An 18,932-nucleotide genomic window follows, 5' to 3' on the forward strand; every position below is an offset into this window, starting at 1 on the left:
GCACTTGGAAACAAGAAGATTAGTTTGGTAGCTTTTGATAAAATGCTTGCTGTTCTGACTGTAATTTACTATGGCCGTGGTTACACTGGCAGTGTACAGTGCTGCAACTTGCTGCAATCAGGGGTGTGACAACGCCCCCCCCCCCCCCCCCCCCCGAGCACAGCGAGTACAGCGCTGTAAAGCGCCAGTGTAATCAGAGCCTGCAGTGCTGCACGCTCGCTTGCAGTGCTGCAAGCTGTTCCCCTCGGAGAGGTGGAGTACTTACAGCGCTGCGAGAGAGCTCTCGCAGCGCTGGCGGCGCGACTACACTCGCACTTCACAGCGGCAGCGCTGGGAAGTCCCGAGTGTAGCCAAGGCCTATGATTGTGTGAATGGAGTAGAGGGTGGCCACCTATTTTAGATATAATTTCTGAAAAGTGTGCTGAGGAATTATAATAGAACATGTCATTTCATGGCAAAGAGATTGCCAACAATGTCACAATCTAGGTATAGATAGGCAAGATAGTTTGCTTTTGAAAGCTAAACAATTACCATAATAGATGATTAGATTAGATTAGATAGATAGATACTTATCTAGACCAGTGATGTGCCAGCCTGCTGTGAGAACCCCCACTCCTGGGCTGTTCAAGCACAGCCTCTGGAATGTAAACTGCTTCTTGGATTGTGCAACCGAATGACACTAGCCAATATCTCCAGTCCCAGACACAACCCTAGGAACCTCCGTCTTGCAGTGTCCAGTTATCCCCGCTGGACGCTGCAAGCTTATATGAGTTAGTCAAGTTAACAAAGAAATTGATATGTACAAGGCTTGTTATCCCAAGGGGAGCCTCTGACACGCTTCACACCAAACACACTGCTTCAGGTAGAATAAACAAACAAATGTATTAGCTACAAAGATGAACTTTAAGTGATTATAAGTCAAAGAACAAGAAGTCGAATTTGGTCAAATGAAATAAAAGCAAAATGGATTCTAAGCTGATCTTAACACTTTCAGTGCCCCTACAAACTTAGATGCTTTTCACAACAGGCTGGCTGGTTGCCCTTCAGCTAGGCTCTCCCGTTTGATTAGCCCTTCAGTCGCTTGGTGGTGATGTCTGTAGATGGAGGTGGAAAAGAGAGGATGAGCTTGGCAAACGTCTCTCCCTTTTATCAGGGTCTTTCTTCCCTCTTCGTCTCTCCACCCCCCCTTCAGAGTCAGGTGAGCATTACTTCATCACAGTCCCAAACCGACCAAAGGAAGGGGGTGACGCAGAGCTTGTCTACACTACCAAGTTTTGTTGATAAAATTTATGTTGACACCCAAAGGTCGACAAAACAAAAATTGCTCCCTCTGTCGACAGATCATGTCCACATTGGGGACACCATCATCGACAGGGTAAGCAACACACCGTGGGTATGTATCCCACAGTGCAGTGTTGTGGGAAGGAAGAGCTGAGCGCTGTGCATCTTGAGATATTCTCCAAGGTCTGAGAGCAGCATCATGAGTAGCTCTGTGAGCTCTCCGTGCTGAGGAATGACAAAGCAGCACAACAGTCTATCCCCATCACCCTGCAGCAGCAGTCTGCCTGCTGCTGCGTTCCTAGTGCCGGGCAGAACAGGAGCATTCCAATGATTTGCTCTTTGTTTGTTCCCCTAATGAAGCAGCACACAGATATTTCCCCGAGCTTTGAAAGGGGAGGGGCGCATGCCTGCAGGGCAGCAGAGATTAAAACACTGAGCAGAGCAATCAGGGCGTGCATTGTGGGATACTGGCGGAAGCTACTTCTGTGGACAAAACAACCAGCAGTGTCTACACTGGCTCTTTGTCAATAAAGGGAGGGGAAAAGACAAAAGTCCCTCATAGGGGTGGAAGTTTTTTGTCACCAAAACTGGGCATTTTTCACGACAGAAGTCCCATTGTAGCATGTACGCTCTTGCTGTTTTGTCGCCAAAAGGCAGTTTTTGGCAACAAAACTTGCCAGTGTAGACAAGCCCCAACTCGAGAATCCAACAGATGCTTTGTTGTTGCCTAGGCCTGTGTCCTTTGTTCCTGTGAGGCTGGGCTGGGTTTGTCCCATACATGCCCTGATGAGGTGTGAAGCACTGGAATGGGTTACCTAGGGAGGTGGTGGAATCTCCATCCTTAGATGTTTTTAAGGCCCAGCTTGACAAAGCCCTGACTAGGATGATTTAGTTGGTGTTGGTCTGCTCTTGGAGAGTTTTTTGCCTGGGCTTGCTTTAAGCCATGAGAACACATTTTCATCCTCATAACTATATACATTAAATTACAACCTATAACATTACTATAATAACAATGCTCAGTACATCATGAGCCTTCTGAAAACCCCTGACATGCATTAGATATCACACAATCATAGTATAAGGATGAACATGCGGGTGTAGGACGTTCCCATGAGGTACAGAATGTCACAGATAGATAGCCATGAATGGAAAGGTATTGCAGACTACTCAGTAAATGTACAGATACATTAACAATGAAGTTGGTTTAATTTGCGTGTGTCAGGTTGGCACACTAAGAGCAAAAAATAACAGCCTTTTCACTTGTTTCTGTCCCATCAGAAGAATGTTCTGTTCACAGGAATGTATTCTTACTTTTTAATATAATATACAAAAAAAGAGTTTCTTTTTCACTCTGCATGGTAATATTAATTTGAAGCCATATATAATTTCCTACCTTAAATGCATTATTATACAAGGGATAAAATATCTGGAGTTTATACATTTGAGAAGATGTAACAGGCCATTCCTTATGTACAGAACAATATTTATATATACACACCACTCCAAACTCAGGGAGGCATGAGGAAATACAACTGATCTATTGCCCTATCTTTCAACTCAGGGGTTTGTTTGCCTTTGTGATAACCCATCCCATAGTGCATGAGAAAAACATGTCTGTCTTCCCCAAAAAATCATTGCCATTTAAGGAATTTTTCAATAGACTTAGAAAGAAAATGACCAGGTTCATGTCAATTGACAGATTTAGTAGGAGACTTAATGTTTCAGAAATTATATCTAAAATAGGTGACCACTTCAAACTCTGTGCAGTCTTACTCTGTTTAAAGAAACTAAGGCAATTTCTCTGAGCTAGTTAACTGGCTAATTGCTTGCTGGCCAATCTCCAAAAGGAACAGTTGTTTAGTATTGCATGAAACTACACAAGAAAGTCCACAGATTTGTTTATTTACAAGCTGCACTCGACTGTGCACTGAATCTCCTACAGAAAACTGTAAGAAGAAAAAAGAGAGAGCACAGCTAATAGGTTAGGGATACAGATCTACAGCTTGCATAAACAGAAAGAATTACTTTGGATAGGAATGTCAACATCCTCCCGAAGCAGTGACAAGAAAAATGACCTATGGAACTTGACATTTAAAATAAACCAGGAGTTTATACAAATAGAGCATCCCCTTAGCTGTTACATAAAAAGTCAGCCCTAGGAAGGCACTTTACTGTCTATACGTATTCTAAATAGATACATACATAAAAATGGGCATTGAAAGTGATTCTTTTCTATATATAACCATTTAAATGAACAGCTTTTTTTTCTTTAAAAACAGACAAATCAGTTCCTCAGAGAGTATAATCTGCAAGTGAAAAAAGACTGGTTCTTCTAGGTCTTTCTTTTTTAAGGATATGTCTATACTGCAATTAAAAACCCAAAGCTGGTCCGTGCTAGCTGACTTGGGCTTGCAGGGCTCGGGCTAAAAGACTGTTTAATTGTGGTGTAGATGTTCGTGCTCAGGCTATAGCCCAAGCTCTAGGACCCTCCCACCTCACCTAAAGGGCTAAGGATCTAAGCAGGCCATCAATGCCTTTTTGTGTGTGCACGTGCACATGTGTGTTTGCAAAAATGTAACTAAAATGAACAAGGAATTCACTTTAAGCAATATCCCCAAACAAATTCTGTAGATAACGGACCAAAATAGGCAAGGTTTTTCAAGTTATTGTTTTTTTTTCTTTTTTAAACAAACCCAATAACTCTTTAAATATTTAATTTAAAATTGTAAAGGGTTTGGATTTAAGCTTCTGATTTTGGTCCATTCTATTATTTAAATGTTGAAAAATTGATAAAAACATACTAAGTGTCCCAAGGGTGAACTCTTGTGAGCTGGAGGCTGGGCATTTTTGGTAGTAGGTCCATGCATCTACAATTTGCTCCCCATAAAAATAAGCTGAAACACAAAACTAGCTGCTATCTTTACCAAGAGCAACAAGATGCACCTTTTCAGCCAGGCCTTTCTCACTGGTTTACGCTATAATACCTAGAATGCTCTCTGACAGCCATATCAAAAGCTGCAGGCAACAACGGAGCATGTTGTCTTATCCTCTTATTGGAAATGTTGATTGACCCAATTTAAGCCTTCTAAAATGAACACATATACTAACAGTGATGGGTAAACTGAAGTGAACAGCAATACCATATTTGAAGAACACTCCACAAACAAAACAATCCACTATAATAATAAATAGATAAATGTCAGTTATTGAGCCTAGCAGTAATGTTAGATAAACCTACGGTATTTTTGCTCTTTTTCTGTCTTCCAACAGTACTTTAATGAATATAAAATGCTAATGCAAACATTGATAGAAAAATGACAGCTCTTTCAAACAAACCCCAACAAAAATATTTGTAATATTTGTAATTTTATTACATACCTTTGATATAACCTGAGTATGGCTGGTCAGTGTCTGATTCGTAATGTGCGCTACACAATGTACAATCCTGGTACAGGCTTTGTTTTCATTCTGGGCCATCCACAACACATGGTCATCTACCAACATTATGTTGCTGGCAATTTCAACTATAGCATCTCCAAGCTGAAGGAAAAAGTAATTACATGGGAAACTATTATACCATTAAAACTGCAACAAAGAACACAAGAGTGCAATTAAAATTAGGCACCTTATCTCACCTAATGACAGTCATTTTAAGGAGACTAGTCATTCTGTTAGATCATTACATTTAAACAAACACAGAGACCAAGGAGAAGAGGAGACAAAAGTGCCAAGGGACATCAAGGAAAATACTTTTTTGTTCACTATTTAAGTGTAATATCCCCACAGTTTTTATTTTTTAATGTATTTATTTGTGTATTTCACCATTTTGGGTTAAAGCAGGTGCTATTGGTCATTTTTTTCCTATTAACTAAAATAAATTAAAATAAAGTAACACTGCTCATTTTTGGTTTATTACAAATATGATTATTGATCTTTCTGCTGGTTGATTTTGGTATTTTATTCTGCTCTGCTAATTTAATATGTTCAACTCTACTGTTTGTCTTATTAATGTGGGATATTTACAAGTCTTTATTTTTAAAGAATTTCAGTTCTCCTCTTACTGTCTCAGCCACTAGATCTTCCCTATAACATCAAATATGAATTGATTTTTTTATGGATTTATCTTTTCCCAAATTAATTTTTAAAAACTAAATCTATTTGAGTTATATATGCCCAAGGAAGCATTCTACTCAGATGAAGTATATTTTAACCAGGATTTTTAACCAGGATTATCCAGGTAAAAAGATTTCTTTCACAATTTATATAAAACCAAACCAAAATACCAGAATCAATAACAAAATAAACACCCCTCCCCCCCAGAACTTCTTGTTTTCTGAATTACAATCCCCCCCCCCACCCCCCCATAAAATAGGAGACTATGATGGAAAAAAGAATACAGCCAGAACTGCTACAGTGCAACTTACAATATCCCTCGATATTTTACAGCATTTTGTACAAAAAAGGAAACGCTCCATATGACTGAATACATGCCTAGCAACAGTCTCCATCAAAATTCCGGCAGTTTGTGAGAGTCTGACAAATTTTATCAGACAGCAGAGTGAACACAAAGGTGTTCCTGGGATTAATACTGTGGTACCCTAGATACAATCATTTTATATTTTGATGGATACAAAGATTTGGTGGTGATGGGGGACTTCAACTATCCGGATATATGTTGGGAAAATAACACAGCGGGGCACAGACTATCCAACAAATTCTTGGACTGCATTGGAGACAACTTTTTATTTCAGAAGGTTGAAAAAGCTACTAGGGGGGAAGCTGTTCTAGACTTGATTTTAACAAATAGGGAGGAACTCGTTGAGAATGTGAAAGTAGAAGGCAGCCTGGGTGAAAGTGATCATGAAATCATAGAGTTTGCAATTCTAAGGAAGGGTAGAAGGGAGAACAGCAAAATAGAGACAATGGATTTCAGGAAGGCAGATTTTGGGAAGCTCAGAGAGCTGATAGGTAAGGTCCCATGGGAATCAAGACTGAGGGGAAAAACAACTGAGGAGAGTTGGCAGTTTTTCAAAGGGACACTATTAAGGGCCCAAAAGCAAGCTATTCCGCTGGTTAGGAAAGATAGAAAATGTGGCAAAAGACCACCTTGGCTTAACCACGAGATCTTGCACGATCTAAAAAATAAAAAGGAGTCATATAAAAAATGGAAACTAGGACAGATTACAAAGGATGAATATAGGCAAACAACACAGGAATGCAGGGGCAAGATTAGAAAGGCAAAGGCACAAAATGAGCTCAAACTAGCTACGGGAATAAAAGGAAACAAGACGACTTTTTATCAATACATTAGAAGCAAGAGGAAGACCAAAGACAGGGTAGGCCCACTGCTTAGTGAAGAGGGAGAAACAGTAACAGGAAACTTGGAAATGGCAGAGATGCTTAATGACTTCTTTGTTTCCGTCTTCACCGAGAAGTCTGAAGCAATGCCTAACATAGTGAATGCTAATGGGAAGGGGGTAGGTTTAGCGGATAAAATAAAAAAAGAACAAGTTAAAAATCACTTAGAAAAGTTAGATGCCTGCAAGTCACCCGGGCCTGATGAAATGCATCCTAGAATACTCAAGGAGCTAATAGAGGAGGTATCTGAGCCTCTAGCTATTATCTTTGGAAAGTCATGGGAGACGGGAGAGATTCCAGAAGACTGGAAAAGGGCAAATATAGTGCCCATCTATAAAAAGGGAAATAAAAACAACCCAGGTAACTACAGACCAGTTAGTTTAACTTCTGTTCCAGGGAAGATAATGGAGCAAGTAATTAAGGAAATCATTTGCAAACACTTGGAAGGTGGTAAGGTGATAGGGAACAGCCAGCATGGATTTGTGAAGAACAAATCATGTCAAACCAATCTGATAGCTTTCTTTGATAGAATAACGAGCCTTGTGGATAAGGGTGAAGCGGTGGATGTGGTATACCTAGACTTTAGTAAGGCATTTGATACGGTCTCGCATGATATTCTTATCGATAAACTAGGCAAATACAAATTAGATGGGGCTACTATAAGGTGGGTGCATAACTGGCTGGATAACTGTACTCAGAGAGTTGTTATTAATGGTTCCCAATCCTGCTGGAAAGGCGTAACGAGTGGGGTTCCGCAGGGGTCTGTTTTGGGACCGGCTCTGTTCAATATCTTCATCAACGACTTAGATATTGGCATAGAAAGTACGCTTATTAAGTTTGCGGATGATACCAAACTGGGAGGGATTGCAACTACTTTGGAGGACAGGGTCATAATTCAAAATGATCTGGACAAACAGGATGAAGTTTAACAAAGACAAATGCAAAGTGCTCCACTTAGGAAGGAAAAATCAATTTCACACATACAGAATGGGAAAAGACTGTCTAGGAAGGAGTACGGCAGAAAGGGATCTAGGGGTTATAGTGGACCACAAGCTAAATATGAGTCAACAGTGTGATGCTGTTGCAAAAAAAGCAAACATGATTCTGGGATGCATTAGCAGGTGTGTTGTGAGCAAGACACGAGAAGTCATTCTTCCACTCTACTCTGCTCTGGTTAGGCCTCAGCTGGAGTATTGTGTCCAGTTCTGGGCGCCGCATTTTAAAAAAGATGTGGAGAAATTGGAAAGGGTCCAAAGAAGAGCAACAAGAATGATTAAAGGTCTTGAGAACATGACCTATGAAGGAAGGCTGAAAGAACTGGGTTTGTTTAGTTTGGAGAAGAGAAGACTGAGAGGGGACATGATAGCAGTTTTCAGGTATCTAAAAGGGTGTCATGAGGAGGAGGGAGAGAACTTGTTCACCTTAGCCTCTAAGGATAGAACCAGAAACAATGGGTTTAAACTGCAGCAAGGGAGGTCTAGGTTGGACATTAGGAAAAAGTTCCTAACTGTCAGGGTGGTTAAACACTGGAACAAATTGCCTAGGGAGGTTGTGGAATCTCCGTCTCTGGAGATATTTAAGAGTAGGTTAGATAAATGTCTATCAGGGATGGTCTAGACAGTATTTGGTCCTGCCATGCGGGCAGGGGACTGGACTCGATGACCTCTCGAGGTCCCTTCCAGTCCTATAATCTATGATTCTATGATTCTATGATTAATCGGAAAGCCTGAAATGTTTCTTTGACTTAAAAACACAATCAACTTAAAAAACACATTTCTGTCTGAAAACCACTTTCCCTGGTATTGTTACAAGTAATACCTACATTTACTATAACTGAGAGGGTTTTAAGAAAACATATTTCTTTTTTATTTTTTACTTTATGCATTTGACAGCACTTTGTGTATAGTCAGTTTCTCTCTCTCTCTCTCTTTCTAGGGAGAGAGAGGGCCTAATTCTCAAAAGCGCGGAGAACTCACAACTCAATTTGAAATTAATGAGAGTTGCAGGTCCTTCATACCTTTGAAAATCAGGCTCATAGTCAGTTTACATTTTTGTTTGCTTGCTTCTACGTATGAGTATTGCAGTAGTTCCAGGAAGCCCGTGAAGAGCCCCACTGTCCTAGGTGCCTTAAATGAGTCCTTGCCCTAAATAGCAAAAGTTGAAGAGAAAAACATTTTAGAAAATGTGATTGTAATGATACTCCAAGGATTTCATCTTGAATTGAATCAATGATACAGTGGCTGCTTTCTTCACTTTTCACTTTGAAATGAAAATATTTTTTTTTTGTAAATTAAACTGAATTTAAATCAGATTACAAAGTAATATAGCCTTGTAAATGTAAACAGCAGTTTTCAAAACCCACAGCTATGGCATCCCAAAGAGTTTACTGATCATCTCACACAAAAATGATGCATGGAAGAGTGATTACATTCAGGGGCATAAAAATAACTAAAAAATGTTTCAACAGGGAAAGACGTAAACTAATATATCTGGCTATGTAGTTGAAAGTACAGATACTCAGTAGAAAGAAGAAACCTATAAAGCAACAATACTGAGCCATCGGAGATGGCAAACATTAAGAAATTAAACAGGAGTTTGCAGTGCTAATGGTTGCTGAAAAAGCCAATGCAACTTTAAACTTTATATACAGCAGCCACACAACAATGGACAAAGATATAATGTGTCCTCTCTATATGGCTTTTTTGCGACTACCTGAAATAATATATTAATTTCTGGTAACCTAATTACTAGAAGGTTATTGACAAATTGTGTTACTGATGCAGTGAAGAGTAATAAAAATGATTAGGAGACTGGAGGCAATGATTTATAAGAAAAGATTAAGACATATAGCTCAGCTAAGTGAGGGACAGGATAATAGCCTATAAATAAATAAGAGGTGGGAAAATTAGGGAGAGGAAGCAATTTTTTAGCATAATAAAATGTGCTAAGTAGGAGTAATAGCATGAAATCAAGAAAATGAAAAATTGGGTGAATGTAAGCACATTTTCCTGACAGCATGATGTACTAGACTGTGAAATTATGCCCCAGGAGAAGCAGTCAAAGACCTATCATTTGGCACATTTGATACTAGATGGGACAATGCAAGAGTAAAATGTGCAGTAAGGAACAAACATGCACTGGCTGCAATGTAGACTAAATGATCAAATTGGTCTTTTTCTGCTCTAAGCATGACCTGAACACAGAAGTTGCACAAATTTAACTAAAATCAGTTTAAAACAGTGCAAAACTGTGAACCCACTTATATTAGTTTACAAGTGATTTATATCAGTTTAGCTTATGATATAAGTCAGTTGGAGACAGCTGTGTGTCCACACAGGGGTTTGCACTATTTAACTAAATCATTTTTAAACCACTTTTAGTTAAACCAGTGCAACTTCCAAGTGTAGAAAAGGCCGCTGACTCTATAATTCTATGGCAAAAGGAGAACAGTTCAGGTATCCACATTTTTTTGTACATCACTGGTGAGATTAAAGTAAGAAACCAGTAGGTGTTAAGGATGGGTTTGAAGAAGAAGAGAGAAAGTGCTTGGTGAGCATGAAAGCTGGAAGTTGTTCCAAGCACTGGAAGCAGCATGAAAGAAAGGGTATGTCTTCACTTCAAGTGACGGTGTGATTATGGTACAGGTAGGCATAGCTCTGATAACTTTAATCTCGCTAGCGTGGATAGCAATAATAGTGAAGATGTGGAGACGGGCTAGCAATCCAAGTATGTATCGAGCACCCCCGGTGGGCTTGTCTTCAGGTGCCCAGCCCAAGTACACGTCCGTGCCACCAAACCTTCACTATTTTTAGTACCCATGGTTCTCTCGATTAAAGTCAGTACAGGTCTGCCTACCTGTGCAACAATCACATTTTCACTTGCAGTGAAGACATACCCAAAATGTGAAGCTGAAAGTGGAAGCAATAAGGAGAGAAGGTGGAGACAGTGAATGGTGTGAGGGATTATGAAAGAAACGGGTGGAGAAGTAACACGCAATGAGGGGTGGAGTTGTCTGGATGCTTTGATAGTGCAGATCAGGAGTTTGAACACTACATGAAAGGAGGGGCAAAACCAATTGGAGCTGATGCTAATTTATGTAATGAACAATACATAAGGTGCTAGTACCAAAACCAAAGAAGAATCAAAGGATTTTTGAGGAGAGCTATAACTGAATAAGGCTGCTTTTTGTCAGAGAGAAAATTCTCACTTTTGGGGGGGGGTGTCAAAAAGCAACATCATCATATTGGGATTCTGAGCCAGGACGCTGAAAAGCAATTGTAGCTTTGAAATATGACTCTGGGAAGCACTTAGTATGCACTTTAGTTCTGGCATATGATGATGAAATTAAAGTTGAAGGCACTCTCAAAGTGGCACTAAAACGTTAACCGTTACAAACCCCAAAGCCAGAATGAAATGAACAATACCAAACCAAAAGAAAACAAATGTTTTAACTATAACTATCATGTATTCAAAAATTACAGATTATGAAATCTTTATGCAAGCAGCTACTCTAAAAATTAACAGTGAAAACTTTTATGAGTATCATTGCTGTTCTCTATTAAAAGCTATTTTTTTCCTCTGGGGTTTGCATAACTCTGATTAGATTTCCTTGTAAAATGTCATCCCCCATCCTAGAAGTTTCTTCAGAAAGTTATACTTAAAGAGGCATTTTGTCCTCTTCACATGAAGTGATACACACACTCTTAATTCTTCAAAATGCAGTGAAAATATCCTCCATAGTTATTCTCTTGATAATACAGAACAAACAAAATAAACATTTGTGACATTCAGATACTGTCATGGAAACATCCAGAAGGAAAGGCACCCTGGCGTTACTTCAAATACTTTATCCCCTGTATAATTTAAAAAGGCACAAAGTAAAGGAAATGTGTGTGCATGCTAAAATATTTTGTCCAAAACAGCAATGGCTCTATCAGGCAGACGAGAAGGCTCAATCCTCCTCTTAGACACTGAGCAACCCATTGCTTAATCTTTTGTACAGTGTATATGTATTCACAAGAGCACGGAGCAATTTTAGAATCTACACTGCAATGTGTGCCTGCATATGTTAAAACAGGACCATGCCCTAAACATACAAGTACGTGATTTCAATTTTAAGTGGTAGATTATTCAGTATTCAAACAGCATCTTACATCTTTGACTTCATCCGCGATGACCATTAACTTTTCCATTATGTAAGCCAAATATATAATATCCATCTTATCTGCAAAGTTGGAAGCACCTCTTGTGTAGGCTGTAAGTTGGCGGGAAAATTCAAGAGCATTGGTGGCGTTGACGTGCATCTGGAAATACATCAGAATTGTTATGTGTAATATCCGGCTTGGCTTTTATTACTTGTAAAATTTCTGAGGCTACATACTTTGTTTAATGTGTACCGATTTAGGATCGAATCATAGAAGATTAGGGTTGGAAGAGACCTCAGGAGGTCATCTAGTCCAATCTCCTGCTCAAAACAGGATCAACACCAACTAAATCATCCTAGTCAGGGCTTTGTCAAGCCGGGCCTTAAAAACATCTAAGGATGGAGATTCCACCACCTCCCTAGGTAACCCATTCCAGTGCTTCACTATCCTCCTAGTGAAATAGTGTTTCCTAAAATCCAACCTAGAACTCCCCCACTGCAACTTGAGACCATTGCTCCTTGTTCTGTCATCTGCCACCACTGAGAACAGCTGAGCTTCATCCTCTTTGGAACCCCCCTTCAGCTAGTTGAAGGTTGCTATCAAATCCCCCCGCACTGTTCTCTCTGCAGACTAAACAAGCCCAGTTCCTTCAGCCTCTCCTCGTAAGTCAGGTGTCCCAGACCCCTGATCATTTTCATTGCCCTCTTCTGGACTCTCTCCAACTTGTCCACATCTTTTCTGTAGTGGGGGGCCCAAAACTGGACGCAATACTCCAGATGTGGCCTCACCAGTGCCAAATAGAGGGGAATAATCACTTCCTTCGATCCTTCAGAAGACTTACACATGTGAATAGTGCCACTGACCTAAAGTGAAGCATGTGTACAAGTCTTTGCAGGATCAGGGCTTTAGTCAAATGATTCCCACTAACGTGGAACCATGCAGCTAAGAATCAATACCCTGCACTGAATCAGGATGCCCTAGGACCTGTAATTTTTATTTCATATACACAGCTGTGAATCTTAAATAACTTTTGACTTCAATGGCATTTCTTTGGATTTACACTAACGTGAAGGTGACCAGGATATATGGCTCTTTGAGTCTTTATGTCATGAACATGTCCAGGGTTTCAGAATTGTAGCTACTGGAGTAAAAATCAGTTTAAAAGCAGAGAGGTATTTTTTGTATTGACATTAATTTTCAGGTAGAAAAGCAAGTCCCAACTCTGAAGGTCTGGGAAAATTATAAGCAAGGGGTTATAATGGAAAGGGATTTTCATCCTTAACTATCACATGCACTACACACATTCACTATACTCTTTCTGACATTGGCTAACTACACAGATGACTGCAGTTCAAACAGGCTACACAAAAACAGGCTAATAATGACTCTGTGCACCTTGGCTCTCTAGCTTGGATTTGATAGTAACATCTGATTATTGAATAATTTGTTTAATAAACTTTCTGCTTTGGCAACAGGCAGCACAATTTCTCTAGAGACCCAAGAGTCCTCCAAAAAGGGGAAGTGGTGAGACAGGAAACTAATTAATGGGAAAAAAACGCAATAAGAAAAAGAGCCCTGTAAGGAAAACTCACAGGTATGTGTGAGATAAAGATATTTTCCAAGGATAAAGCCAGAGTAAGGAAACTGAATGTCTGGATTCATTACTGGAACCACTGAAACCACACAGACTAAACAGATGACCAGGCAAAAGAAAGGCATTGCTTTCCTGTAGCATTCTTTCAACCCAACCTTTTAATTTCTCTTTCCTGAGATGCTTTTCCTCAGATTACTCTTTGTCTTTGCTCACAAGGAGAATTTTTTTTAAAAAAAATTACATTTGGCTTACCTATCAACTGTTCTAGATTATTATAAATAGAAATCATATTTCCAGATTGAACTTTCTGGTTCTGTTATGAAAATATGCTCTGTTTATGTTTTAGTTTAACTCTGATATTTTAATTAATTGTATCTCTGATATAATTCATTTGAAGAATGAGTAGAAGAGGCAAGAGATCAAAGAGTAATTCTCTTCTTCCCCCTGTACCTTTTGATGGCACTGTTTGTGTTAAGTATCATTCCATCAAGACTTATTTTTTGTAATAAGCTAGAATTAAAGGGGGAGTTTTGCAGGCAGTTAACAGGCACAAGTTAAAAATACTTAGGCTTACATATTTAAGCTTTGCACTGAGAACAAGGGGTGGAAACAGCTGCCCCTGTATATAATACTCCTAGTAACTTTTTCAGACTGAAAGCAGAGTTTATTATTAATATTATTTATGAAGCATTGTAGGTCTGTATCAGGCTTTACAGAAATAAAAGTAGAAACACTCCCTACTCCAGAAAACACATAATCTAAAGGCCTGATCCTGCTAATTGCGCAGCAACCTTAATTTCCAATGGAGTCTGGTGTTCAGCATCTCTGACCAGACTCTGCAATTTGCAGCATCAAATTAAGCAAACACAGAGAAAGATAATGGACAAAGCTGGTGGGAGAGAAAGGAGGGATGAGGGTTTCAAAAAACCAAGATAATGTGATCTGAACTGTTATGCTGCGTGCAGCCCACACACTTCAGGTTGTACGTATGAATGTGGAAAAAATGTAAAAGAGAAGCCCCAGGAGTGGAGGTGTGGTGGAAATCTAGTGAACAGAAACAATTTCAGGCTAAGTAGGGTAGATGGGCACACTAGAAAAGGGAGGCTGTTGTCACACATCAGGGGCAGTGTATGAAAAGAAGTGCATGGAAAGAGACAAAGAAGAAGAGTGGTGGAGTGAAAAGAGTGTGCTGAGAACTGAGGCATGGGATTGAGATGGGAGGTGAGGGCAGATGTGTAAGCAGGTACAGAACTGTGCAGTTCCAACCCCTGTCCTCCCTTCCATACACTTTTCTGCTTTCTCCCTATAACCCTTTCAAACACCCATTTTTTTGGACTTTGATGCTATCCAGACAATGACTGGAGGTGGAGGAGGTGATGGCAGCTGCATCCCTCTTACAACCTTTAGTCTAATGACTAGGGCACTCAGCTGGGATGGAGGACACCCCAGTTCGAATCCCTACTCTGGTGCCCTAACCACCAGGCTATGGGGTATTCTGGGGTGGGTCTTTCTCAATCTCTCCTGTTGAAGCTGTTCCACTTTGTAAATAATTAAATATTTATTGAAGCAGGGACTTCAACTTGGGTCTCCCACTTCTCTGTGCTAATAACTAATCAAGGGAGTGCAAATGACTCTATAGCCTGGTGGTTACAACACTCACCTGGGAGGAGGGAGACTTGCACTCAAATCCCTGTTCCAGAGTGACGATTTGAACCTGTCTCCCTACAGCAAGGTGGCCCTAGTTAGTGCTTTAAAGCACCATGATCATATTGCTCTATGGTATTTAGATCCTGACAGGATCCCAGTGTTGTATAGCCTAGAAACAGACACACATTCTGTTTAGTGTGAAGTACCAACAACTACCTCACATATATGTGTGTAACCTAACAATAACTACAGTACATTCTATGAATAAGGACTCTGTAATATTACCTGACTAAAGGCATGAAGGACTTGAGTTACTTCTTGTGAATATGGACATTCAGAATAGTTTTCATCTGCCCAGCGTCCCGTCCGGTGACATTTACGCCATGCCTTTGACTCTTCTGCTCCATTGTGGAGAGAAATGGAGCTAAATGAATACTGAAGACAGGGGTGATAAGCAGTTATCCCAGCTAGAGTTTTGGGCCATCTATGAGGAGGATAATAATAAGCAATTTTAACTTGACATGCCTTATTTAGAACCAATTTACAATGTGGCAGCAATATTGCAGAAGATTTAAAAAAAACTGTCAGTACAAAGTAATAATTTAAAACATTTTATTTTCTAAAAATAGCTTCCTGTTTTTGTGCTTTGTGGTACATTACTTTGTTTTCTCGGGAAATGCCAAAAATACGCTAACCCAGAGTCTGGCAGTGATGAAAACTGGCAACTGATTTGTTCTAATGAGGCGTTTGGTTGTTAAAAAAAAAAAAAAAAAAAAGCATAGATGGCATGTTTCCTCCATTTGTGTCTATGCAGCTTTCTAAGAGCAGAGCTAAAGGGCACAGAACTATCTGAAAATGCAACATCTGTTATTAAAAACCGAGTGGCAAATGCTCCAAAAAGGGATGGCCATTTGTACTGTGGATTTTGGCCCAAAGCCACAGAAGGGAAGAGCATGAGTTCCCTTGCAAGTCCACCTTCTGCCTTAAGCACATGGAACCCAATCTTTTGGGGATCTGCAGAACTTGGGACCCCTGGGTGAGGAGGGTGCTAAGCCCGAGGTGAAATGGGACAATTATTCTCTAACAGGTTTCCCCTAAAAAGTATAGTGGATAAGCCAGTGTAAGTTACACACGAGTTCCTCTGCTGTGCTGTCAAGTCACTCCTGGAAAGAGGACTCATAAGGCAACAGCAGTGAGCACAGCTAAATTAGACTAGAGGGGACCAGTAGGCAATGCAATGTCTCTGTACTGCTACTGCGTTCTCAAGAGCCTCATAAATCCCAGGGAATCTGAAACTTTTGGGGCTGAATCCTGTGCCTGTGGGGACAAAACATGTTCAAATGATTAAAAGGGGAAATTAGAAGGAAACATAACTACAATCTCACAGAGTTTCAAATGCCATCATAAGTTTGGAGAGGAACAGGCCCTTTAGCATATGTCTATACAGCATTTTGAAGTGAGCATCTCAGTCTTGGTCAACAGACTCAGGCTAGCAGGGCTTGGAACTAATGTTACATCAGTATAATTTAAACTGAGGATACGTCTACAGTGCATTTTGGAGCGAGTCTCCCAGCCTGGTTCAACAGACTCAGGCTAGTGGGGCTCATACTAGTGCTCTAAAAACAACTGTGTAGATAGTTGCTGAGGTAGAGCTTGGGCTCTGAAGTCTAGGAAGGGACATGGGCTTCACAATCTGAGCTGCAACTTCAAAGCACTGTCTACACAGTTGTTTTTAGAGCACTAGTATGAGTCCCACTAGTCTAAGAACATAAGAATGGCCAGACTGGGTCAGACCAAAGGTCCATCCAGCCCAGTATCCTGTCTACCGACAGTGGCCAATGCCAGATGCCCCAGAGAGAGTGAACCTAACAGGCAATGATCAAGTGATCCCTCTCCTGCCATCCATCACCACCCTCTGACAAAGAGAGGCTAGGGACACCATTCCTTACCCATCCTGGCTAATAGCCATTAATGGACTTAACCTCCATGAATTTATCCAGTTCTCTTTTAAACGCTGTTATAGTCCTAGCTTTCACAACCTCCTCAGGAATGGAGTTCCACAAGTTGACTGTGCGCTGTATGACGAAGAACTTCCTTTTATTTGTTTTAAACCTGCTTCCCATTAATTTCATTTGGTGGCCCCTAGTTCTTATATTATGGGAACAAGAAAATAACTTTTCCTAATTCACTTTCTCCACACCACTCATGATTTTATATACCTCTATCATGTCCCCCCTTAGTCTCCTCTTTTCCAAGCTGAAAAGTCCTAGCCTCTTTAATCTCTCCTCATATGGGACTCGTTCCAAACCCCTAATCATTTTAGTTGCCCTTCTCTGAACCTTTTCTAATGCCAGTATATCTTTTTTGAGATGAGACCACATATATACGCAGTATTCCAGATGTGGGCGTACCATCGATTTATATAAGGACAATAATATATTCTCTATCTTATTTTCTATCCCCTTTTTTAATGATTCCTAACATCCTGTTTGCTTTTTTGACTGCCCCTGCACACTGCGTGGATGTCTTCAGAGAACTATCCATGATGACTTCAAGATCTTTTTCCTGATTTGTTGTAGCTAAATTGTATGTATAGTTGGGGTTATTTTTCCCAATGTGCATTACTTTACATTCATCCACATTAAATTTCATTTGACATTTTGTTGCCCAATCACTTAGTTTTGTGAGAACTTTTTGAAGTTCTTCACAGTCTGCTTTGGTCCTAACTATCTTGAGCAGTTTAGTATCATCTGCAAACTTTGCCACCTCACTTTTTACCCCTATCTCCAGATCATTTATGAATAAGTTGAATAGGATTGGTCCTAGGACTGACCCTTGGGGAGCACCACTAGTTACCCCTCTCCATTCTGAAAATGTATAATTTATTCCTACCCTTTGTTCCCTGTCTTTTATCCAGTTCTCAATCCAGGAAAGGATCTCCCCTCTTATCCCATGACAACTGAGCTTATGTAAGAGCCTTTGGTGTGGGACCTTGTCAAAGGCTTTCTGGAAATCTAAGTACACTATGTCCACTGGATCCCCCTTGTCCACATGTTTGTTGACCCCTTCAAAGAACTCTACTAGATTAGTAAGACATGATTTCCCTTTAAAGAAACCATGTTGACTTTTCCCCAACAATTTATGTTCTTCTATGTGCCTGACAATTTTATTCTTTATGATTGTTTCAACTAATTTGCCTGGTACTGACGTTAGACTTCCCGATCTGTAATTGTCGGGATCACCTCTAGATCCCTTTTTAAATATTGGCCTTACATTAGCTATCTTCCAGTCATTGGGTACAGAAGCCGATTTAAAGGACAGGTTACAAACCATAGTTAGTAGTTCCGCAATTTCACATTTGAGTTTTTTCAGAATTCTTGGGTGAATGCCATTGGGTCCCGGTGACTTGTTGCTGTTAAGTTTATCAATTAATTCCAAAACCTCTTCTAGTGACACCTCAATCTGTGACAATTCCTCAGATTTGTCATCTACAAAAGCCGGCTCAGGTTTGGGAATCTCCCTAACATCCTCAGCCGTGAAGACTGAAGCAAAGAATTCATTTAGTTTCTCCAAAATGACTTTACTGTCTTTAAGTGCTCCTTTTGTACCTTGATTGTCCAGCGGTCCCACTGTTTGTTTAGCAGGCTTCCTGCTTCTGATGTACTTTAAGAACATTTTGTTACCTTTTGAGTTTTTGGCTAGCTGTTCTTTAAACTCCTGAGTCTGTCGAACAGATTGGGAGACTCACTCCAAAATGCGGTGCAGACATATCCTCAGTTTAAATTATACTGATGTAACAATTAGACCTAAGCAGTCGTACAAGTACTCAGCTTGCCAGTGACGCACGTAGCACACCTCAATTATTAATGTTTAGATTAAACATGTAAATTAACCCTTTTTTACTTTTG

General features: G+C 40.0%; 1 protein-coding gene across 4 annotated transcripts in view; it reads right to left on the bottom strand.

Annotated features, from left to right (window-relative positions):
* ADGRA1 (adhesion G protein-coupled receptor A1) overlaps window positions 1–18,932 on the bottom strand; it is a 502,175-nt gene that overhangs the window by 197,664 nt on the left and 285,579 nt on the right. For all 4 annotated transcript variants that reach the window (XM_065552125.1, XM_065552124.1, XM_042856772.2 and 1 more), the window contains 3 exons: window positions 15,310–15,508; window positions 11,793–11,942; window positions 4,660–4,821 (listed from right to left, as the gene is read on the bottom strand). In XM_065552125.1, coding sequence (XP_065408197.1) covers window positions 4,660–4,821; window positions 11,793–11,942; window positions 15,310–15,508 — 511 coding nt within the window. The remainder of the gene's footprint in view (window positions 1–4,659; window positions 4,822–11,792; window positions 11,943–15,309; window positions 15,509–18,932) is intronic.

This window comes from Chrysemys picta, chromosome 7 (genome assembly GCF_011386835.1).
Source record: "Chrysemys picta bellii isolate R12L10 chromosome 7, ASM1138683v2, whole genome shotgun sequence".
NCBI classification, from domain to species: Eukaryota; Metazoa; Chordata; order Testudines; family Emydidae; genus Chrysemys; species Chrysemys picta.